At 40.4% G+C, this 24,946-nt stretch overlaps 1 protein-coding gene across 1 annotated transcript in view; it reads right to left on the bottom strand.

Moving 5' to 3' along the window:
* The window catches only part of galnt14 (UDP-N-acetyl-alpha-D-galactosamine:polypeptide N-acetylgalactosaminyltransferase 14 (GalNAc-T14)), a 157,541-nt gene that overhangs the window by 9,910 nt on the left and 122,685 nt on the right, over window positions 1-24,946 (bottom strand). Inside the window, exons 8-14 of the mRNA XM_054619043.1 lie at window positions 21,727-21,814; window positions 18,969-19,046; window positions 15,816-15,926; window positions 12,879-13,005; window positions 8,706-8,798; window positions 7,512-7,595; window positions 5,825-5,969 (exon numbers count right to left, since the gene is read on the bottom strand). Coding sequence (XP_054475018.1) covers window positions 5,825-5,969; window positions 7,512-7,595; window positions 8,706-8,798; window positions 12,879-13,005; window positions 15,816-15,926; window positions 18,969-19,046; window positions 21,727-21,814 — 726 coding nt within the window. The remainder of the gene's footprint in view (window positions 1-5,824; window positions 5,970-7,511; window positions 7,596-8,705; window positions 8,799-12,878; window positions 13,006-15,815; window positions 15,927-18,968; window positions 19,047-21,726; window positions 21,815-24,946) is intronic.

Genomic DNA, 24,946 nt, shown 5'->3' on the forward strand with positions numbered 1-24,946 from the left:
GTGCAATGTGACAAAGCACAAGTACTCAGGTGTATTTAAACTCAGATTGTACATACAATTGCTGTACTTTTTTACCTTCATTTACTTTAGTTACTAGTAACTTTACAGATTATAGAAATTAGTTTTAAAACATGATGTACCATTCTACATTTAAAGGGATAGTTGTACTTCTTTCTAACAGAAATTTCTAACAGAAAGAACTACAAGTACGGCTACTTTTCTGAAAGATTAAATTTGTGTTTTTGTCAAAGGAGTCTGGTGTCTTTGAAGAATTGATAACAGCTTTAGTTCCCCGTCAGAAAGGGCTGTCTGATGGCAAGTTAAAGATGTGAAAATATTCTAAATATAGCGTTCACTTTAACTGATATTGATTCTTTTAGGTTTCTAAAATACGACCGAAGCAGTACATTGATTTGCTCCCATGCTGTTACTCCTGTCTGTTTTCTCCAAACTAAATTAAATTAGTTTAACACTTATGGGCCATTTTCCTGAATTATGCGTACTTTTACTTTTAACATTTACATTGCAGGACTTTTTGTATTTATGTTGTTATGGATTAAACCATTATCAAAAATCATCAAACACACATTTACTGTCTTATTAGTTTTACTGTTAATCGACTCATTCATGCTTAAAATGCTTAGTTCATTCTTACGAGGAAATAATGAACCGTTATTTAGTTTATAGTATTGTAGCCTGCGTTTAGAGGGACAAATCAATACATGTTAAAATGCTCTGACTGTAATCATGGTGCTGAAAGGCTCATCAGTCTGTGGTGAAGTGATGGAGGGGGGGGGCTGCCTGGTGAAGGAACATGGGGAGATCTTCTCAAAAGCAGCTCCATGATTCATGGAGTTTTATCTTGAATAACTCAACGCTGCTGGGATTATTTCACCGTGCGATTGATTTATTGAACTGCAGCACAGAGAAAGACGTTGTAGGTTAATTGGTGCTGTAGCTCAACACATCTTCTCTGCAGGAGCCTCGCAGGGAGAAACCTCACGACTGAAACCGCCATGTGAGAACGTTTAGAGAAGCAGAAGCAGTTTATGTTCAAATATCTGTTAACGTGAAGGACTTTTTAATTTTAAATCTGTCAAGGTTATAAATAATATGATTATCTTTATTATTATCACTGTTACTATTATATTAGTATCATAATAATAACAATAACAACATCCTCAACAATAATAATAATAATTGTTATTATATTTTTTATAATTTTTCTAGCAGTACTGCACCATAATTACACTATAATAACTTATTACCTCACAATATTCACTTCCATATAGTCATTAAATCATTCCTATAATATCATATTGTATTTTCACATTTATATTGTAATAAAGGTATTTTTACAAACATGTTATATGGAATATATCATCAATAGCATACTATTATCATTCTATTTATTCATGTTTTTTTTACTGATCACATAGAGATATAATAATGCATTTCTTATCTACATATTTAAACTTAATTACAATGATGGTTTTGCACATTTTTGCACACTTGTGAACCTTTGTTTTGTGTCTGGCTTTCTAACATTGACTCATTATCTTTCTTATTGTATGTTGTTATTCTTTTATGCACATCTGTATCCTGTTCCTACCTCTCATCTATCTCCCCTCTAGTGCTGTTTTAACTTTTAATATCCCAGGGAATGAAAAAGGTCTCATCTTATATCTTCCATTTATATCTTATTCAGACACAGTGAGACTCAGTAATATTTTTCTAAACCAAAAAACACCACCAAATGTAGCGGAGTGATGAGTGGCATCTAATGTTAAGTGAGTCCATGATGCAAACAAGGCTATTAGAGAGTAATGGGGCAGTGTTTTAAGCATGTCACTGAATCAGAGTTGTTGTTCTGCAGGTAAACATGTCCAATGGTTGTGCAGTTAAACATTAAGCAGGTCAGAGCAGAAACAGAACCTCACATGCTCAGCGGAAATGTTCCCCCGGCTGAATAAAGGTTAAAAACAAAGTGCACTTTGTCTGGAAAAAAACCTTGACACCCACAACAAACATGAACGTCAGCGTTTATGTTTATGATAAAGTTGACTGAGCTGCCTCGTGTTCATGCTCACATTCTCAGCCAACCGCCGAAATGATACAACTTCATGCTTTTGCACTCATTACGTTTGGGCCAAATTGTGTTCGGTGTGGTTTTTGTGGCTCAGCGGGTCGCCTTTCATGCCCCGCAGTCGGTCTCCTACTCCTTGATCTGCTGTTATAAACAGCCGTCGCCCTTAAACATTTTAAGAAACTTGTAGTAACTTGTAATGGAACAGCAGAATACATTTGGATCTGACATGACGTCTGTTTTCTGCTCGTATGGGTTTGCAAATTGGTCTCCCGGCTTCTCTGCTATTGATTTCTCCTTGTAGGGGAGAATAAACTTTGTTTCTGATGGACTGAAAGCAGAATCTTTTTATGTTTCAGATCACTTATTACACATGTTCTGCTAATAAACTCCTTTGTAGCTGCTAGAAATGTCTCAATATGAACAATATGGTCTCTATGAACAGAATATTTTGTTGGATGAAGCGTATGTTGCAGATTTTAAAATTCTTGTTTTCATGTTTTTTATGCTGTTATTTGAACTTTTATAACATTTTACTCATCAAAAATTTGTTTACAAGATTTAAAAAGGAAAACTTTTGAATTATTACCAAATGTGTCTTTTGTAAACATTAGAGCTTGCTTTGAGTTCAACTTTGACCTTCTGTATTTACTGTAGTTCTGCACATATGTTTCTTTTTGCAGTGAGGGATTATAAACAATGTTTTGAGTGCTCCAGCTTTAGCTTTCATCTCCAAATATGAGGTTTAGATCACATAAGTAAAATAATGACCTTGTGTACTATTAACGCAGATATACTGGATGATATGAATAAAGGCATGGCTGTAAAAATTAATTCCGGGATTACAACCGGGCATCAGCTTGTGGCTGCCCTTTTTTCCCCGTTCAGGTTCATCTGGCTCTTAATCAGTTAAATCAATTGCACATTTTTTTATGATGTTGACTTTACCAGCAATATTTAAATATCACTTATGTACCCAATACTTTAAAAATATCCATTTTGCAGTGCACATATCGCAGTTTTTTGGCCCTATTTTTATGCTAAGAATTGATTGCCAACCAAAGGCCAACAATTGGCTGCCAATTTGTGCAAAATGGCAACCCTTACTGTTCACACATTAATTGACAAGATTGACTAAATGATATATTCAGAGATGGTTGTTTTTGGCAAGGCATTAAGAGACTATTTTCAGGAAGAAATACACAATATTTGAATTACTGTAAGTGTTTGGACTCTGTCCTGGTTTTTACACCAAGTATCAGCAACAACTGCAAGGATGTAAACAAATAAATATATAATCCTTTAATGTGGATTGCTTCCTTTAATTTGATTAGTTTACCAGGGGAAGAAAAACTGACTTTTCAGGGGAGCAAGACTTAAAAGAATTAATTTAATTCTGTTGTTAAAAGACATTCCCACCTTGGAGCCAAAGCAGACTTGTGTACATTAACAAACGGATTAAGTGCGTTCCTTCAGGGCTTCTCTACAGCAGCTGATAAGGGAGAGTTTTTCATTCGCACAGGCACACGTCTTAGTCGTTGTTAGTTCAGGGATTTGAACCTGCAACCTTCCAGTCACAGGCCAGCCTCCCCAGCCTTCAGGCATTTCTGCTGCTGACATGTTGGCTCTCTGCGAGGCGGCTTGTTAGGGCGGAACACAGCCTCCACACTCGCTCTCAACACAGAATAATGAGAATCCTACGGGTATTAATTATGGCGGAGAGAAGGCAGAACGCACACACACACACACACACACACACACACACACACACACACACACACACACACACACACACACACACACACACACACACACACACACACACACACACACACACACACACACACACACACACACACACAAACACTCCTATATTACCAACAGTGGACTATCGGTTCACACTGACCAAATGTGGACCGCTTCTGGTCATTTTGAAAAAACAAAGGGGAAATAGAAAATATAGGTGAATATAAGTACAAATACAATGTTTTAATATAAAGTTTTATTATCTTTATTTATTGCCAAGAGGTGACTTGCAGTTTACCCTTAAATTATTAATTACCTGGCTTTATGAACTATTATTATACACTTATTTCAGAACTGTAGCATTAATTATAATCCAAAGATATATCACACCAGTCATTTATTTACTTTTAAAGGTATTTACAACTAGCTGTGCTTCTGTATGTAAATATAACAACCTCTGTGGGTTATGAATGTGAATAGGACTACATTTGTCCTGTGGATTACACATAATTCTGTTTTTGTTAATTAATGAATCCTTTGTGTCAAGAGAGAAAACTTTCCCCAGTTTCAGGGTGTTTTTTGAATCATACTTCAACTAGAACTTTGCTGTTGTTGTTCGAGCATCTTCAAAAATCATCAAAAAGCATCAGTCATATAAAAGATCCTGCATTAATCTTTCTCGATTGAGGACTCCATTATGTTTTAGTTTGACATCTCTCTCTTTCACATCTGCTAATGATCAATGAGAGTGAGAGTGAGAGGAGTGAGCTGAGGTGAGAAACATGTCTTCATCCATCTTAATGAATAACTGTTTGTTTTTGTTTTCCAGCAACTCATAGAGATTTTCAAGCAGCAAAAGCATATACATGGAAAAGTATTCAGACCAAACTTCATGATGGGTATTACACATTTCCTGTTTCTCAGTACAGCTAGAGGTAAGAGCCCCTGTGTGTATGATTTAATGGGGTTATGGCATCTTTCTAATGACTCTGATGGTGGGAGTTTTATTGGCAAAAAAATAACATTAAGGAGCTGGAAATAGAGGAACATGTCTCTGTCCATAATAGTAACTGATGATAATGATAGTTTATGGCTTTATGGGTTTCTAGTTCCTTAAAGTCACATTAAAGAGGCAGCTTCTGTTGACATTTTCAAGCAGCATTTAAAACATATACCCACATACACAAGGCCTTTCTTTTATAACAGCTCATTTGATGTTTTACACATACAGGGTTCTTTCTAATGACCTTCTATGACTTTAAACACTTTTTTTCTTTTCCATTTTAAACGTAAACTGTTTTCCAGTTCTTATTCATCCATTGAAATTGTTCAATTTAAACTTAAAATGTAAGTGTATTTATTTTATTTGTAAAAGTAAGGTTTTCTGTTTTTATTTTCTGTTTTTATTTATTGTAAATGCACAGCACTTTAAAGCTATACTGTACGATTTGAGAGAGCTAGCATGATTTGAAATTAGCTTCTCTTCGGAGTTCCGTTTAACTCCTCCCCCACCCTTCAGGACTCCCCCCCCACCCCCTCGCTAAATGCACAGCACTTTAACTTACCTAGTCTATAAGAAATTGGCTATAAAAATATAGATTGTTATTAATGATTTTATATATAGTAATAATATATAGTATTTTGTTGTAATTAGCTATATAAGTAATCTGCTGCAGACACCTTTGGATACAAGTACTGAAGGAAATATCAGAACAACCTGAAAGATGCTATGATCACCTAAGAACGATACATTGGCTTTACATGACAACGACGGTGACACTTCATCCATCTGCTGTATTGTTTGGAATGAAAATCCACACACGACTCAAAACCCCCAGGTTATAAGCATCGGATGATTTGACAACCTTTTTAATATCTGTCTTTAGATGTATTCACTGTCCACTTTCTCCTAGTTTCATCCTTCTTCGTGGTGGGGGAGAGCTGCAACATCTTCTGCGTTACACTCTTTTTCTATTGTCCTGGTTGGCTCACCTGGTTGATGGCGGGGACCCCGTCTGTTCCTATGCAGGGGGCCAGCGTGAGGACGGGCAGCTCCTGGCCCTCCAGCCGGCAGGACTCCAGACAGTTCTGCCGCTGTTTGATCACCCCGGACTGAGAGTCAGAGTCGTCTGGGACCCTGATGGAGGGAACGACACATAATTCAGGGCTCCATTTATATGGAATAATAGACGCTATGTATAAAATCAAAACTGTATAGCTTGAAACTACTAAAGGTAAGTGAAAAAATATTACTTTTGTGGATCTAAGTGACTCTATAATCTGCAAAACCACATTTACCCAAAGTGGAAGCAACTGGGTTTAGAGGATGTATCGTCTTCATTTTCAGATACACTCACAGCCTCACTGAGATGAGACAGAAGACCCCAATCATCTCCACCATAGTCTCATTAACTACATCAAGATATCACAGTTAATTTGACAGTGATTCATCAAAACGACGCGCCCGATTGCACCTTTAACGAATCCGCTTAAGGCCACGATTCTCCAAACTCATTACTTCAGAAAGTTTCTTCCCAATCTTCGTCTTTGATAAACTTTCTCAGTCTTTTCTTGTTACATTCTCGGCCGCGCTATAAACTCGGGCTTAAGCCCTGTAGCATTAATTCAATCTGCTATCTCTCTCTGTTTTAATAACCCGTTAAAGGTTATTCTGCGTTTTAAGGGTCAGGTCCGTCCTCCCCCGAGAGCAAGCCTGTTAATTCCATTCTGGGGGATTAACACCAGCCTTCAGTGGATAAATGGGTATTTAAGTGTGTGTGTGTTGAAGTGTGTTTGAAAGAGAGAGAAAATGTTTAAATGAGAGCGCTTATGTGTCTTTAAGATATTTGTATTGGCATTTTTGTTGGTGTAAAATGCATATACTGTATGTACATGAAACAATCACTGCCAGGGCTTGTGATGTTGGTGAGTGTTATTGTGTGTTTATATGTGTGTGTTTGTTTACAGGGTCTGTGGGAGCTCAGCCAATCAGGACGAAGGGAGAGATTTAATGCAAAGACGCTGAATGAGGTGTTCACAAAGACATGAAGATGGACTGAGTGTGGTTGAAGGCGGGTGTACGCTCACTGTGGACAGGACGTGCATTGGGCGCCACATTTGCAGACAACGAAGCATTGCAGAGGTGTGCAGCGTTCGATTAAAAGCTGCATCATTTACAACCATATTACCTACGAAATGCAAGTAGATGTTTTGCCAGAAAAATGTTCTGACCGTATCATAAGATCGGCAAAACTAGCCACAGATTTGGAACCAAACCGCTCGTATTGTCACCTATCATCTTTAATTATAGCTAGTTTACTTTTCATGTCTCTGGGAAAGTTGAGGGTACGTAAGTTGGGGGACAGAGCCAAAGGGAGAAGACAGAATATTCAAAATGAAAACAGTTGATTACGGTGGCGTAACGGGGTTCGACAAAGCTCCTCCAGGCTGATGAATAAACTGCCCTGTCGTGTAAACTCTGTGGCATTCCCCTTTAAAAGTTACAAAACATAAACAGACCAAAAACCTAACCTAAAAATCTTATCTTTAAAATGCCCCAGACAGTAATAAATCCAGTTTCTGTGTCAGTCTTGACATTTCTCCTCTCTCTCAGTTGCTTGTTCAGCAGAAGCTTTCCCTGGACAGATAAGTTCAAACACACACACTCACACACACTTACTTGAGCTCTGGGTAGACGTTGTCCAAGTACCACTTAAAGGATTTGCACTTGAGCTTCTTGCGCAGTTCCACTCTGCCTCGGATACTGGTGACACACAAACAAACACACAATCTGACAGTCAGATGAAGAATAAAGCAGCCACATGAACACAAATCTGATATCCAGAACCCTTGTCACTATTAATTAACCAGGGGAAATGGTCTTAAAATATCCAGGCATAACTAAATTCTTACTTATAATTAAAAACAGACCTACAGCCTGGACAAATAATGGAAGCTTGTGATGTGGAGAGGCAGGTGAAACCCTACAGCTGTGTTTAAATGTCACTGTTTACCTGCGTCTGACAGATAAACGCTGACATTTGAGCACAGTTGAGGGCTTTAATTTCTGTTTCTGCTGTGTTTTTTTCGTGATTCTTGTGTTTATCACATTGTGGGGACTCGCCTCCTGTTTGGGGACCAAACTCTGGTCCGATGTAAATTGCATTCATTTTAGGTTAAAGGCTTTATGTTTAAAGATGGATTAAAAAAGCTATATTTTAGTTTAACTTTAACTATTGGACGTCAGCAAAAACATTTGTTATGTTACGGTTAAATGTCCAGGCTTTGAATCATCGTTCCCTATTCACTCCTGTTAGTATCTCTGGTTGTGTTAGTCCATTGTGAGCACTATTGTAAATCAATACACATGGCTACTTTATGGCCCTATTTGAGTTTAATTATTGTGATGAAGTACATCGGCAGATGCTGCTAGGAGCACTTTACTCTCTTTTAGGAGTTTGTATTTCTCTCACCTTCTGCAAGTAGCAACAATCTGTAAAGTTGTGCCAATTCATCCTGGTTGCCATTGAAATTGGCAATGTAATGGAGCATTTTTTCTTCCATTATTTGACAGCTTATAGCCGAGAGAATTACACACACAAAAAAAGAGAATGTTGCACTACAATGGTAATCATCTTTAACCACCAGATGTGACCGGTTTTCTGTTGCTGTCTTTCTGTCTCTACCACAAGAAGATGGCATTGCTATTCCCAACCTGACCCACAAAACTCAGATTGGTGTTTTTCCAACTGGAGAAACAGCCACCAACTAGCCCAACACCAGTCCTGATTGGAGATTGGCGGCCAATTCAGAGATCTGGAACCAAGCTAGTGTGAAAATCAAGTGTGTGTGTTTGTAGTGTGTGTGTTCTTACTCTCCGTATGATTTCCCTCGTGCTGCAGGCCGAGCAGAGTAGTAAAAGAGACGGAAGTCGTCCATCCACACCTCAGCCGTGCGACGTGTGTTCCTGTATCCACAAACACACACAGAATTAAAGCCATTTGCTTCATATCATACTTGGGCTGAAACTCATTAAAAGGTATTTTTCACTCACAAAATGACCATGTTTATATCAATTACTCATTTTGTGTTACCGTAAAAATCTTGAAGGAACACTTTGACTTTCTCCCAGAAAAAAACTGAGCCTGAATCATAGACTTTATATAAGAAGTTGACGTAGACATTGTGACGACACCCATTGGTTTATGGAGTAAACTGAAGCATACCCTAAAGCATCCCCTGCTTTATGGTCTGTTTGACTCTAAATGGAGCATCATTTACTAAATGAACATCATGCTGTATTGAAGAAGACTTGAAACTAGAGATTGAGACCATAAACTCATGTTTACAATGTTTACTGAGGGAATAAATCAAGAGAGAAGTAGAGTCATTTTCTCATAGACTTCTATACAACCAGAGGAGTCGCCCCCTGGTGGACAGGAGAGATAATGCAGCTTTAAGACATGAAGCATCGGCTTCACTCGGCAGAACTGGAAGTTTCCGCCTGCCCTGAATACATTTGGATTGATAATGGCAGGCAGGGATAGGTGACGGTCATTACAACTGAAAGCAGCATTATCACATTTTATTTTTCATCTATTTGGGAAGATAGGCATTCATTCAAAAAAGCTTGAGAACCCCAGAGTAAAGAGGATGTGAAGTGAAAAGAACAAGGCCCGTCCTCTCCTCCATGAACAGTGTGGACCCAGCTGATATTTTTACCACAGTGAAATAGAGGAGAAGCTGCATGAAAGAGGAGGGAAGGAAAGCAGTAAAAACAGACATCAGCAGTGTTCACCTGCTGCCAGCTGCTGCAGAGAGAGCAGCCCACCTCTACATGTGGTCTGGATGAAAACACCCACCATTTATTTGTTGTTTTTCCTCGTCCAGATTGGATATCCAGATACATATTGCAGGCTTATACCTGCTGTAAATCCTTCCAAGTGCTGTATCCCTCATTCAGTTTGGCTGTTAAACTCAGTGCGCTTTATTCACAAACAGCGGAGCACATTTTCTTTATCTCTCCCCCCTGCATTTACTCCCCTTCTCTCGCTCCTTTTCTCTCTCTCTCTCTCTCTGTCTCTCTGTAGTAATTAGCTATTAGCTGAGTTTCTCTGAGCTGTGAACTATCTCATTGAAATGACAGAAACCCTCCATTACAGGCATTACACACACTGGCTGTGGCGGTTTAATGAAAGGGGAAGAGAGGAGGATATGAGATGCTTGTAGGCGTATAAACATAAATAAGTGTCACACACAGGCTTACAATTAAAATAAATCAATCATCACACACACATATATACACACACACACACACTAAGCCACAGCAGCAGGCCTCTGTGAGGGAGGGAAAACAGCGTAATCTTTGTAATCGAATTATTAAGCAGATCTTTTTTATTTAGCATATTCATAACCCAGACTGCCGGCGTCGAGGCTCCAGCTAATTAACCGCTGGAGCAACATGCGAGCAGACAACTGCAGCTTTGTTTTGGGGCGAGCGGCGTTGATCACAAACATCAGGTCATCGTGATACGAATAAAAAGCCATCGTCGCCGTCATCCGCACAGATCAGATGTTGCCTCGGTAACGATCGTCAGGGAGCTTCATGAGAGTCTGAACACCCCCACCTGGAAGAGGAAAAGTCTCAGCGCTGGTGTGGATTAGCTGGTCGACACAAAACAAAAAGTTTATATGAGCCGTTTGGTGGAGGCGCTTTGCTCCGGAGTGCCGTTGAGCTGAAACCATCCAGCCTGGCAGCGTTGGTGCCTTGCTCCCCCCTATTAGGGTGCAAAGGGAACCCAACTTCCAACCCTGGCAGTGTTAATGCCTTGCTCACATGTAGAGGTTGCTGAATTACTGAACTATCAAAGGAATAAACTCCGACAGATATATCACCAGTGTGTTGCGTTCACTGGATCCCAGGAGTTGTTCTTGTGATGAAGCGCTGTAATTTAGATTTCTATGAGCGCATTCTCTCTGTCTTCTTCTTCAGTTTGTCATTTGCAAGTTTTCCCATAACACCTTCAATATATGAATGAGCTTGATATTGGCCTTTCTGTGGATATTCACAAGGAGGCAATCTCGTGTTCTGCAAAAGTGAAGCCAATGGGGAAGTTCCTTAAACCTGCATTCTCTCTCCTGTCCACCAGGGGGCGACTCCTCTGGTTGTATAGAAGTCTATGAGAAAATGACTCTACTTCTCTCTTGATTTATTCCCTCAGTAAACATTGTAAACATGAGTTTATGGTCTCAATCTCTAGTTTCAAGTCTTCTTCAATACAGCATGATGTTCATTTAGTAAATGATGCTCCATTTAGAGTCAAACAGACCATAAAGCAGGGGATGCTTCAGGGCGGGCTTGACAGGTTGTTACCAGAGCCTTACACAACATCTCTACTACACATCTCCTCAGTCCAAATATGGTCACTTTCGTTCACTGGTTGCAAAAAAACCTATAAGGCGACAAACTCCAGGCTTTAAAAACGCCAGTCCACAAACCAATAAATGACGTCACAACATCCACGTCCACTTCTTACACATGGTTTATGATATTCACTAACAAGGGGGGATGATGAAGAAAGTTTTGAATATTAAAGAGTTATGTGTCCTCGGGGAAAGAAACAAACACTGTCTCCCAATTCCAAACTATTTCTTTGTTCTTGTTGCATATTGCACAACACTTTGATGAACACGACGTGCAGTAAAAGTGCACCTCCAGTTTGTATATCTGAATGGAACCAGCATCCTTATTGTAACCATGATTAATCTATTTAATACGAGATCAATTCACACACAGTCGGAGCACATTAGTCCCGTTAATGGATCATTGGACTGCCTGTAAACATCTTTCAGTTTGAACAGTTTGAAAGGGGCAGAGAACAGAATACAGCTTACGCTAATAGGATGATATTGTACTCGCAGCTCAAAGGCTCCCAGGCAGCTGTAAATCCACTCTAACAATGATGGAAGCAGCTCCTTCAGCCGCGGCGACACACAGCGAAGAGTGCAAGCGGAATGTTTCCTGTGTGCTTTATCAGACCGTGAATCAGTCAGCAGGAAAGTTAGTTGGATTATTAGTTAGTTAGGTAGGTTAATGACTTAGTTCTGCCCAAATCATTTTAGGAAAATGACAAATAGTTTGTATGTAAAGATTATCAATCAATAGTTCATTTATATTCATTATGAAATCAGCCAAAAAAGTAAGATATTATATTATAATTAGAACATTAACATTTGACAGTTTTGTCTTATTGATTTGAAAAAAATTACCCTGACAGCAGTTTCCTAGAACAGGCTTCCGACTCCCGTTAATGAGTCTCATTAATCTCATTAATGAGGAGAAATGTTATACAATCTCTGTTTAATACATGTGGCAATGGCATATGACAGATTTTGGGCTGCGCTGAACATTCGGTAGGAGGAGGTGTATGTCAGGGATCGAGTCACAAACGTCTGTTACTGACTGAAAAGACTTTAGCTGGTTACTTTTTTTTTAATCGGGCTCGGGAGCAGAACTGTGCTGTGGTTCAGGCTCAGGTGTTTTGGCCCGATAGCGTCTGTGCGCTCAACAATGAACACCAACTGAATCCAAACAGAACAGACATGGTCCAAAACTTCATCTGCTGACTTACACTCGACAGATCTGTCAGACTGAGGTTCTCCACAAAGAATCACACAAAAGCACCAGTTTAAATCTTGTGTTTTCCAGAGAATCACTCATAAGATTCTTGGAAACATAAGTCACTGAGCATGAAAAAAACGTAAACTAATTGACAAACAAAACCTTAGTTGACTAAGACCAAAACGACCGACAAATCGCCTAAGAGAGGACAGCCTTAGATCAGTTCTGTGCCTTAGAACTTCGGAGGATAAGAAGAAACTCCAGCCCAAACACTCTAATACAGTTTTTATTGTACTACAAGTTACAAGAACAAGTACTACAAATTGACAGAAATCAAACAGTCCTTTGGCATCTCAATCATATATCAGATTTAGTCTTGGTATATCCCCCTAAAATGGTAAATTCAGACATTAATATGAAACTTACTTGATGTACGTGTTGGCGTTTCCGTCCGGGAAGACGTACGGGTGTTTCTTCCTGAAGACGTGACCCACTCTGCTGCAGGGCAGGATCTCCAGACTGCCACCGCACTGCCACACCCGGAACGAGATCTCTGCAACAAAGCAAACACCCGATAGTCAACACGTTTATTGTCTGTATTTCTTTATTCATTTTACCTTCATTCCAAGCCACTTCTGAAAAAATGTTTTTTTCTTTTTCTTGCAACATCTTTTTTTTTTCTTTTCTCAGTCCAACAAAGTGACAAAACAACCCTGACACCATGTCAAGTATAGATGTGAGAGCGTGTGTTGTAATAATAATAACATTTAATAATACATTTATTCATATAGCCACTTTAAAAACAGAGTTTACAAAGTGTTTAGACAGACAAAGCAAGTCAAAGAAAGCTCAACAGTGAGGCCCAACAAAAGCAAGAGTAACGTTTCCTGTTTTTATGTAACTCATCTTTAGTCTGCATTTCATGTCTGTTGTTTTCTTTTAAATGTGAAGAACTTGGTGACATTCTGTTCTTCCTGTATCAATAAACTTTCTACTAACTTTAAGTTGTTACTAGGAACTTCATTTTGTGTTGATTTTGGCGGTCCCTGTGGACTAAAGTGGTAGTGTTTCTGAGCACCAGACTCCCTTTAGAAAACCTCTCAATTTACTACAGCAGGGTCTGACAGTCTGCTCCTCTCAGTCCTGGTTCTGGTTCTCCCATGCATATCTTCCAGCAATTCGGCCTGGGTCTCCAGCAACGTGGTGTCGGTGAGCAGAGAGGAGAAGCTCTGCTCCTGGAGGAGGAGGAGGAGACGCTGCTGCTGCCGGGAGCTGAGCTCTCCTCCTCCCTCCGGAGCTCCAACTGCAGGTCAAAGGCTGCGGTGTAGTACGATCTGGGTCTGTCCACGGTGGACTGGTCTCTTCTGGATCTGGATCTGGGTCTGTCCACGGTGGACTGGTCTCTTCTGGATCTGGATCTGGGTCTGTCCACGGTGGACTGGTCTATGCTGAAGTCTGAGCTGAAGAAGATTCTAGTGAACCTGCATGATTGCATCTGGTTTCTCCAGAATCCGACCCGGTGGCTCTGATGACGAGCTTTAAGAATAACTTTATAGAAACAGACCAGCTTCTCTCTGAGGTCACATAGGGGATCAGGATTAAACTGAGACTGGTTCAGGACCAGATACAAGTTCTTTACAGTCAATTTAACATGTGTCGTCATGGTAACTTTACCTGCTCTCTCTCTGTCTATAATCAGGCTTGTTTTTTGTTTGAAGTTCTGTCTTCTTGTTATTTTTCTCTCCTGCACATGGACTCTGAACTAGTTTGTCTGATTCAGTGTGAATGTGGGGTTGCATTACCGCTGCATGTGTGTGTGTGTGTGTGTGTGTGTGTGTGTGTGTGTGTGTGTGTGTGTGTGTGTGTGTGTGTGTGTGTGTGTGTGTGTGTGTGTGTGTGTGTGTGTGTACCACTGGATGTGTGTTCATTTGACCTGCTTACACTGTGCTCATTCTCTCTGCATGGCGTGTGTGTCGTGAGCGTTAGCGTAATGAAACTGACAGAGCTCCGATCTGAGCTCCGAGGAGAGAAGAGAAGAAGAAGAGTTTCCCCAAAGAACGAGATGCTGCGAACTACAAAGTTTTTACAGTGACGAGAGAGAGAAAAATGAGAGCGTGGACAGGGTTTGATGAGGAAGACAAGAGATTGGAAGAAAAGATGAAACACCAGAGAGTACAAAGGAGAACAAGAGAAGTCAGCGAGATACTGAGATACTGACATGGAGCCTGTGAGACTGACAGAAACGCCACAGAGAGCAAATGAGTGTGTGTGTGTGTGTGTGTGTGTGTGTGTGTGTGTGCGTGTGTGTGTGTGTGTGTGCATGTGTGCATGTGTGTGCACGTCAGAAAGTGAGGAAAAACAGGCTAACAGTCTTCCATTGATCTGAGAAAAGCAGCAGCACAGCAATCAGTTAACTGACTCAAACACTCTGTTACTGAGCGCTCACACACACACACACACACACACACACACACACACACACACACACACACACACACACACACACACACACACACACACACACACACACACACACACACACACACACACACACACACACACACACACCGCTCAGATGACTGCAGGCAGGCAGCAGCAGGAGAGCCAGATGTTGCTGCTGGATGGATGTCAGACTGTAAAACGCTTTTTTTCTCTACTGATTGAAAAGTTCACCTTCACTCAGCTGCTGTTAAAGAAGTGATATTAATAGTTGATATTACTGAGGATTTCTATGGCTCACATGTTGAATTTTAGGGTTTATATGACAGGATTGGGTAGTTTTAAAGTCCACCATATTACCGCTCAGAATAATATATTAAAAAACATTCCAAATGATATATAAAGTACATTGACACTATGATATAAACGGACATATACTGAAATAATTAGATTTATTTGGTGATGATGTTGCAGTTCGTAGACCTTCGATGGATTCAACCAAAATGTTGAAGCTGAATAAATGAGTAACTGACTGATTTTTTGGGGTTCACTATGTGTTGACATGTAGTGAGATTACCATTTTTTTTTTACTTTCAGCAGCTCCTTTTGGCAGATCCTTGATAAAAACATACTGTCACACTATCTGAGTTGCAGAAGCCTAAAAATAGGACCAACTTCGTACATTCAAACCTGTGCGTTCTGTCTCAGAAAACAGTTTGCATCACTATGACTGCGTTACAAACAAAATCTGATGTAAAAGTGAGACTTTGTTCTTTAACATTGAGAAAGCTGACAGGAGAGAAGAGATGGAGGTCTAGATTGATTGAACGCTAACTGTTAACATGCTTTAATGCTTATATCTGTGATTCCACTTTCCCTCTGTCATGATTTATCAGTGTGTTCTGCAGTAAAGAGACGACTCACCGAAGTTCTCCCCGCCCCAGATGTCCATGGCCGTGTCGTATTTGCCGAGGTGATTGAACCAGGACCTGTCAATCACGAAGAGGCCGCCCGCGATGATGGGAGTCCTGTCAGAGAGAAACAACAACAGGAGAGGTGAGACATGAGTGTGCTTTTGTGCTTAAATTTCTCCAGAATCGTATTAACCCAAAAAGGAAAACGGCTCATTCACCATTTTTGTTGTGTTTTTCAGAATAGACAAGAGCCACACAAACACACACACACACACACACACACACACACACACACACACACACACACACACACACACACACACACACACACACACACACACACACACACACACACACACACACACACACACACATTCATTCTAAACAGAGGCTGAATCATGATCTGGACAATGTGGTGAGTGAATAGCTGAGGGCCAGCACGTGTCATCAAATACCCTCTGTTTATATCAACAATTATCCTGCCGTCACCACCCGCAAATAGCACTCTATTTGTGTGTGTGTGTCTGTATGTGTGTGTGTGTGTGTGTGTGTGTGTGTGTGTGTGTGTGTGTGTGTGTGTGTGTGTGTGTGTGTGTGTGTGTGTGTGTGTGTGGGCGGAAGCACATAAAACCCTTTTCAAGCTCAATTTGTCCTTGTGTGTGTAAAGGAGTTTGTGTGTATGTTAAACACTGTGCTTTGTGTGTGAGAGAGGAAATTAAATGGCGTAAAATAACTCTGCGAATAAATGAAATGAGAAAAGGCTTATGCATATTTGTGTGTTTGTGCTGTTGTACTTCTATCTTTGTGAGGACCGATCCACGAAGGCGACTTTCTGAATTTGTCAGACGCGTCATGGCGGTTTTACAACAATGGTAACGTTTTCATGCAAAAAGGATTTTTTCATGCTAATGTTGGTGGAAACATTTTTCATTTACTCTTGCACTGTAGTTGAATCTTTCAATTTATACAGCTTTAAAGGTAACTTCAGTATATTTCAACCTATATTCCCATTTTTTTGTGTGACCAAAACAGTATTGAGGGAAAACGCTGTAACCAGCAGCCGCAAGACAACGGTGACCATATGTTGAAGGCAGCGTAGTGACGTAGAGACGCTGTCTCTGGTAGCAGCCTGTCAATCAGTGTGTAGCCCCGCCCTAAAGCATCCCCTGCTTTATGGTCTGTTTGACTCTAAATGGAGCATCATTTACTAAATGAACATCATGCTGTATTGAAGAAGACTTGAAACTAGAGATTGAGACCATAAACTCATGTTTACAATGTTTACTGAGGGAATAAATCAAGAGAGAAGTAGAGTCATTTTCTCATAGACTTCTATACAACCAGAGGAGTCGCCCCCTGGTGGACATTGGAGAGAATGCAAGATTAAGAAACTTCTGCATTAACTTCAATCGGTAGAACCGGAGGTTGCCACCTGTAAAAACAAGAACTTTTTAGTGTACATTGGAGCCAGTAAGCGACTGCCAAAAACATAATAGAATATGTTGAAAAATGACCCTTTAATACGTCTACTCGATTTATTTTACAGCAATAGCTAAAGCTTGTGATGCTAGCTGCGGTGGTGAAGGCCAGACCTAGAGGCTGGTGAATGCATGGTGTCCCAGACTGACCGCTGACTCAGTCCAGCCCACGCAGGTTGACCATGTACAGACAGAAGCAGCGCACAGACAACTAAGCAGAGAGAGACCATCATAATAAACAAGCTGCATCATAACACACACACACACACACACACACACACACACACACACACACACACACACACACACACACACACACACACACACACACACCACCACCACCACCACCCATCCATCTCTGTAAGTGTAAACTCTGCCTCCACTAAAATAAAACATGCACAAAGTCAGACAGTCATGAGTTGGCACAGCAGTAAATCTGGGTTCCTGCCACCGATCTGACTTATGAAGGCGGAACAGTGCCAAAGTTTATTATTCATAACTGTGTGTTTGTTTAAAGCTCCTCTGCCTTCCTCTTTGTGTCGTCCACGCCCAGCAGGGGGCGCTGCAGCAATAACAGTGACGCATTTGTCTGTAAGCGATTGTTGCCGTATGCTGTCTTTAATTTATTATCTGTTTCTTATTAGTTTCTGTTTCTATGCTTTGTTGTAATAGTCTATGATTGCGGGTGCATCCTGCCACATTCATATAGTTTTAAATGTTGTGCTACAGTAACATAATGTTTGTGGATCATATACTTTTAATTGCAAACATTTCTTATGCATTGTGTTAAATATGTTTTCTCATGAAATAACTGATGCTTTCATGCTTTTATGATGACTATTGGTGTGTCCTACAATAGGCAGTGTGCACAATTTTCTTTGATGGCAGTATATGCATGGATTGTAGGTACTGTGTGTGTGTGTGTGTGTGTGTGTGTGTGTGTGTGTGTGTGTGTGTGTGTGTGTGTGTGTGTGTGTGTGTGTGTGTGTGTGTGTGTGTGTGTGGACTGGTGAGAATAGAAACCAAACTTTCATCTTATTCTTTCTTTTCTGTGCAGTAACAGGTTCACTCTACATATGGAAAACCTCATTTGGGAGCATCATTACAATGTGTGGGCACCTTTTTCTCCAACAGACATTCAGTACAGATCAAGTGAACACACACACACTCACGCAAAAACCCTCCATATAAATATATATATATATATATATATATATATATATATATATATATAGCAATTAAAACTCTCCACTGGAGCTTGAAAGTGGGAGGAGAAGATCGGGGTTAAAAGCTTGCCTCAAATTTCTTCCAGGAACTTTTTATGTATCTATCTACTGAACTCTCTGAACTTCCTCACTAGTTGGGTGAGTAGTTGGAGGAGCTGGAACGTTATAAGTCCAAAACCAGCTTGAGCTTCCAGGTTTTGAAAGAACGTTACAGCTGATTCATTTGTGTCAGCTTTTCTTTCTTTTCTAAACATCAGGATTGGATTCTATTCCTTCCCTTGTCCTCTCTCTCTCTCTCTCTCCGTTTTTCTACTTGGATGTGCACACACTCTCTATATTACATTTGTGTGTGTACATGCATTGACATTATAATGCATGTACTGTGTGTGTGTGTGTGTGTGTGTGTGTGTGTGTGTGTGTGTGTGTGTGTGTGTGTGTGTGTGTGTGTGTGTGTGTGTGGCTGGGTCGGGTCGGTCCGACGAGCTCTCTGTTCAGCTGATAGCTGCTCCCACTTGAAATGGAGACTCCAATCAAAACCTGAGAGAGTAAAAGCATAAAAAACATACATTATATTCTCATTAAATGTATAGTGGTACATACAGTTAAGGCTCGTTATATGCACACAGTGTTTTTTCAAATCAAACTTCCGTTTACACAGGTAACACACAGTTTATACTCGTAACATGCATACTGTCTTTTCAAAATAAACTTCTGTGTTCACAGGAAATGTACAGTTTACCCTCTACACACGCATACAGTGTTTTTTTCTAAATAAAATTGCAACAAATGTTAGAATTACTTTTAATTAAGTTATTAGGTTCAGGCAACAAAAGTACTCGCTTAGGCTTCGGAAGGAGATCATGGTTTGGGTTAAAATAAGTGCGTTTGTGAAGAACTGGCATTAGTTTAGTACATAAATGACATAACAAAACAACGGTGGAATAAGTCAACGTTGGTTTCACACGGGACGGAAACAACAATCTTTCTGCCTTATCCTGTGTTTTGTTTCCCCCGCCCCCTCCGCCCCCCCCACCCACCTGCTCTACGCTGACCTTCTCACTCTCTATAATCATCAGTTGCTCTGATACTGAATACTGAAGCAGATGGGTTTACATTGAAGTTAGTTGAAAGCTCAGTGCGTCTCATTCAGACGGAGCTTTAGTATCAGACATCGAGGGCTAATCACCAAACGTTTGGCATTTCAAGAGTGGGAGGTGAGCCAAATTTATTTTTGCTGATGCTGTAAAGGAGGCTCAGAAACAGACACAATGAAGAGAGAATTGGTCTCAATCTATACATTCACTTAACTGATAGTTGTGTGTTTAATGTCACAATTCCAAGTTTGGTTTATGCCTTTTGAATTATCTTTTACTTCCTTTGTCAATAATCCATTTGTTGTAGTGTGTGTGGACGTACAAGCAGTCAAACACGAGTGTGTGCACGTGTGTGTTGGCTTGTGTGTGCGTCTTTGCTGATAAGGCAGCCCCATACCCCATCTGTGGGTGTGCATGTGCGCTTCACCATCTGGGTCCGTGTGAATCAATGAAAGTCCATCTTATAACCATCTTCTTTTATGTTATGAGCGACAGCTTCATCTATAATTAAAATGTCCTTCGTGAGCCAAACTTTGACCATCGATTTTGCCTTTCCTTTTGTGTGTGTGTGTGCGTGAGAAAGACAGAGTGAGAGCCTCGGACAGCGCTATTATCGGCATTGATTGGCGGATTGCTGTTACCAGGAGAAGAAGATTGGAATAAGACAGGCTAATGGAAAGAGAGAGGGACGATGAAGCTCTCAGGAGAGATTGGCTTCAGAGAAAAGTGAGGGATGACAGACGGGCGGCGGACACAGATGCGCATTGTTCCGACGCATTATCAGGCCGATTGGTTTCAGCTCATTTGTAACTGCAGAAGCTTGTCGAGCTAGAAAAGGAAAAAGGTCCTCCTCAGATGGTCCGCTCTGCGTCATCAATCTGCGAGGGCAGTTACTGATTCATCCACACACAATCTGCGTCCTCCACTTTCAGAGCTATTAGTGATTATTTGGTTTTCAAGCTTTCAAGACTGCATTTCAGCAACGCACAAATAATTATCCTTGAACCAGCCTTTTTCAAATGGAAGACACTCATGGGATAAAAAGAGGTCTTAAAGAGGTCTCCAATCTGCACAATGCATTCACACTGAATACCCCTCAAACACAGAGGCTTGGTCAGTGGTCCTTCAAACTATGACGCTCTAAATGCCCCTCTAGCGCCAGTTTGGACGTGTCAATATACCCTTGTTACATGCTTAGTTTTTATTCAAAATAAACTTCTTTAGGTTCAGGCAACAAAAATACTTCCTTTGGGTTAGGAAAAGAGCGTGGTTGATGGTGACCTGACAGACTAACGACCAACATGACTACAAATTGATTTGACGAAATAAGTCAACTTTGACTTTTAGTTTCACATGGGAGGCAGAAAGCATTCTCCCAGTTTAACGTCCTGTGTTTGTTCGACCCGTCTGCCCAAAGCCAACTATTGCACACTTTATTCTACGTCAGTTTTTCTTAACGTCTAATAATGACGTCTGTGTCTGGGGCACTGACGAGTTGGTAGCTGCGATATGATGGAGGAGAGAGCCAACATTGCTCTGCATGTTGCAAGTTGCAAAGTGGGAGAAGCAATTTCTGGCTTTTTTAGATGAATTATAAATATAATGCCCAATCATTCTTTGCACAGGTTATGACAGCTAACAACAGTTGGAGCACTGAAATGTTTTGTTGCACCTTGTTAGGTGTGTAGATGGCGTTATGTCGGACTTTGACAGCGATAGTTTGGATACAATGGGATGGACCTGGTTTAATTGTTATCCCTGGTGTTGTTACAGTCAAATGGACAGGGATTTGCGGTACTAAAGGATACATTAATAGTATAGTCAGGACAGTTTATATATATATATATATATATATAAGTATATTTCTGATCCAGCGTTAATCAATAAAGACTACATTAAAAGAAAGTACTACTCAGGGAGAACCATCTCGAGGGTCATTGCTAAAAGAAAATACGTCAAAAGTGTTCTTGTTTGAGGTTCACGGCAGAGAGAACAGGTTCATGAACTCATCATGAAAGGTTCCCTCCTCAGGTGTTTCTCTCCGTCATCAAAAGGCACCCTGAAGGTGTCTCGGAGCCATGTTTTTTTTTCAGAGTGTAGATGGAGGTGAAGTATTTCCATACCTCCACGGAGATCAGCCGAAGCCGCCACATAGGCAAAAGTGTCCATGTTGATGATGTCGATGACCGGGCTGACCACACAGGTTGGGTCCTGGACACAAAACACAAACACATTCAAAGGTTAAGGCTGTAAAGAATATACACAAATAAATGAAAAAAACCACAGAGAATGGCAGAAAGAGAAAAAGCTAGATACGAAACCACTGAGAAGGTGAACATGTTCTTGTGTGCAGACCATCAAATTTCATTGCAATGAATTTTTCAGTCCAGTGTGTGTGTATTAGTGCGTGTGAATCAGACTTCCAAGGTCCTTTTTAATACCGCACCACATTAAAAGGAATTTCAGTTCATTCAGCACCAATCATGCACACAGCACATTTAGCAAGGTGAGAGTGACCTCTACCTCCAGATCAGTTCCTTTTTATTGACTTTACCAGCATTAATGTCAGACTGTTGAGCCATATGACAATAATGAAAAACTGAAAACTCTTCTAAGTGAAAAGAGACTTCATCAGGAGGGAGTAGAAAAAAATAAAAGAACGCAATGAATACAGAGTGAATGAATGTAAGCACACAAGGACGTTGGCAAATTGGCTTTTCATGTTATTAGTGTTCAGGATGTGAAGGGTAAGGAGACGAGATCCGAGCTGATATCTCAAGGACATTGAAGTCTTGACTTTCTGTGAAACAACAGCAGGGTCCTTCAGATGTTCTGGTATTAACTTGGAATGAGATTTACAGGAAAAAAGGAGGCAGAGAAACGTCTTAAGACTATTGAAAACCCTACCAACGCTGTTTTAGCTGGAAAACTCCAGGGTTTTAAACTCCGAGGACTTCTTGTTGTTGGCACCTGCCTCCAGTTTTTATGCTAAACTAGGCTCAACACGTCCTGACTTAATGCCTTGAGGTTAGACATATCTTGTTTAAATCTGGGAAAGAAAGCAAACAAATAGACTTCCCCAAATGGTACATTTTTTGTTTAACTACTACAATAAAACAAGCAGATATGCCTTCAATGTCTGAATACATTACTTTTTAAAAGATCAAACCAGGGTGAAAGATGAGGAGGCTAGTTTATCAAGTGGCTTCCTTTTTTAAACACATGTGGATAATGCAGATTTAAGTAGATTCCAAAAGTAATGCTTCATATTTGTGGCTGGTGGTTATAGGCTCAGTTAAAAGTTTCATAATGACTTACACAGAATGTATGCAAGTGAAAAATATCAAATATTGACACCTATCACTGCCAATATCAGTCGTTACTGTTAAACGACCCATACGGTAAAACGACTCTTATGGATTTAGCTCAGTTATTGCCTCCCCAACCATTAAATAGAGTCCTAAACCCCTAAACTAGAGACATTTCTGCATTTCATTCCCTCATATTTTCTGCTTCATGGCACCATTTGCTCTTTCTAAAAGTACAGACACACACACACACACACACACACACAAAAGCACGGCAGACTTGAGGTCCCCGTTAAATCATGGAGTGTCCGTCTATTAGTTTGGTCAAACGGCTGGATGCGTCTTCATCCAGTGATACCACTGAGCAGGTGGAGCGGTTCTGGCCCATTAGCTGCAGGGTCAGTGGAAGGGGAGTTGGGCTGCATCCCTCTATAACTCCAGCCACATTACAAAGCGCTGCATCTGCTTTAATAGCCGCCGCGTTAATGACACCGTGCAGCACTCGGGGTGAAGCATTCGTGACATTGTTGTAATTGGATGAGTGTTATTTTCAAATCGCTGGGGAGCAGTTTCTTAATTTCAGCCATTTCTTCTGTTTTTTCCACCTGATTGGAAATGAGAATATCTGATGACCGAGCTGGGAGGGAAACTGACCCCTTCAAACTTCCTGCATCATCATCATCATCATCCTTCAGGCATATGTCCTGCGTTGGTGCTGGATTACACAGTTCTTTTAATTATCCCCCATAAATAATGAATCAGCAGGTAACAAACTTCAACCTCAATGTCCAAAATGCTGCAAGAAGATCAGTAGAAATGCATTCAAGCTGCACTTTCAGATGTTACAGTGTTATTTAAACTGCTCTTAGTTTGGCTTCAAGGTTCTTTAAGATATGTTCAATTACAGAGCAGTGGAAGGAGACAGATTATTGTCTGTTTGGTTGCCGTCAATCTGCAGCTCATCAACCCAGTCGCCAGAAAAAAATGTAATCTTTTTGTCAAGAGTTTCCTCAGTCCAGTAGCTAAGAAAGAATGTTGGCCGTGTAAGTCTCTGCAAAGCACAGGTGCGTTGAAAGTTGACATTTCTGAACCAAAAAACGTAGCAGGAGTAACTTGTAACAGGTTGAATTAATACTTAACATAAATCAGAAAATAATGGTATTAATCTATATGAGAACACTGCATTTGCTATAACTATAAATGCCCTGCTCTGACCATAAACTAAACATTAGGACTACTGCATGGTAGCAGACAGAAATATGGTTTAGAATATAAACAATAAAGTGTAATAAATAAAAAAATTGAACAAACACAAAGACAGCAAGTGGAACTGAAGTTCACCTGGAAGTTGGACAGGACTTTAGCTCTCTATATCAATGAGACAGACACTTATGGTGAGGAGAATATGACTTCATGGTTCTGCCTGTGTGTGTGTGTTTACCTGGATCAATAGCTCATACATTTAAATCTAAATATATGACTATAAAGTGACTGGGCAGACAGTGACGGATGACTCTGCTGCACACACACACACACACACACACACACACACACACACACACACACACACACACACACACACACACACACACACACACACACACACACACACACACACACACTTAAACCGTGAGCATGAATATAGATGATGTTTGTATAGCAGCAGAATGTGATCGGGCTCTGTGGTTTACTTATTGATCGCTGCTCTACAGATGGAGATCAAAGGTCTTTAATACCAGCAGGAACAACTGTTGACTTGATGGGGAAAGAGGAGAAAGTGAAGAGGAGAGAAGGTGTTAAGAGAGGAGGAGAGAGGAGACAAATAAGGTGACTGTGTATTCTAATCGATCTTTACTTATTGTACGCTTTTTTTTCTCTATTTCACACTTGCTTTGGAAATGTAAATGTTTGTGTCCAAGACCAATGAAGCACGGTTGAGGAATATACATAAAGGAGAAGAGGAGGTGGGGGGAGGTGTAAAGATAAAGGAGATATAGGCTAAAATAAAGGAGAAAGGAAAGGAGGATAAGTGGTG

Source organism: Anoplopoma fimbria, chromosome 18, assembly GCF_027596085.1.
Source record: "Anoplopoma fimbria isolate UVic2021 breed Golden Eagle Sablefish chromosome 18, Afim_UVic_2022, whole genome shotgun sequence".
Lineage (NCBI taxonomy): Eukaryota > Metazoa > Chordata > Actinopteri > Perciformes > Anoplopomatidae > Anoplopoma > Anoplopoma fimbria.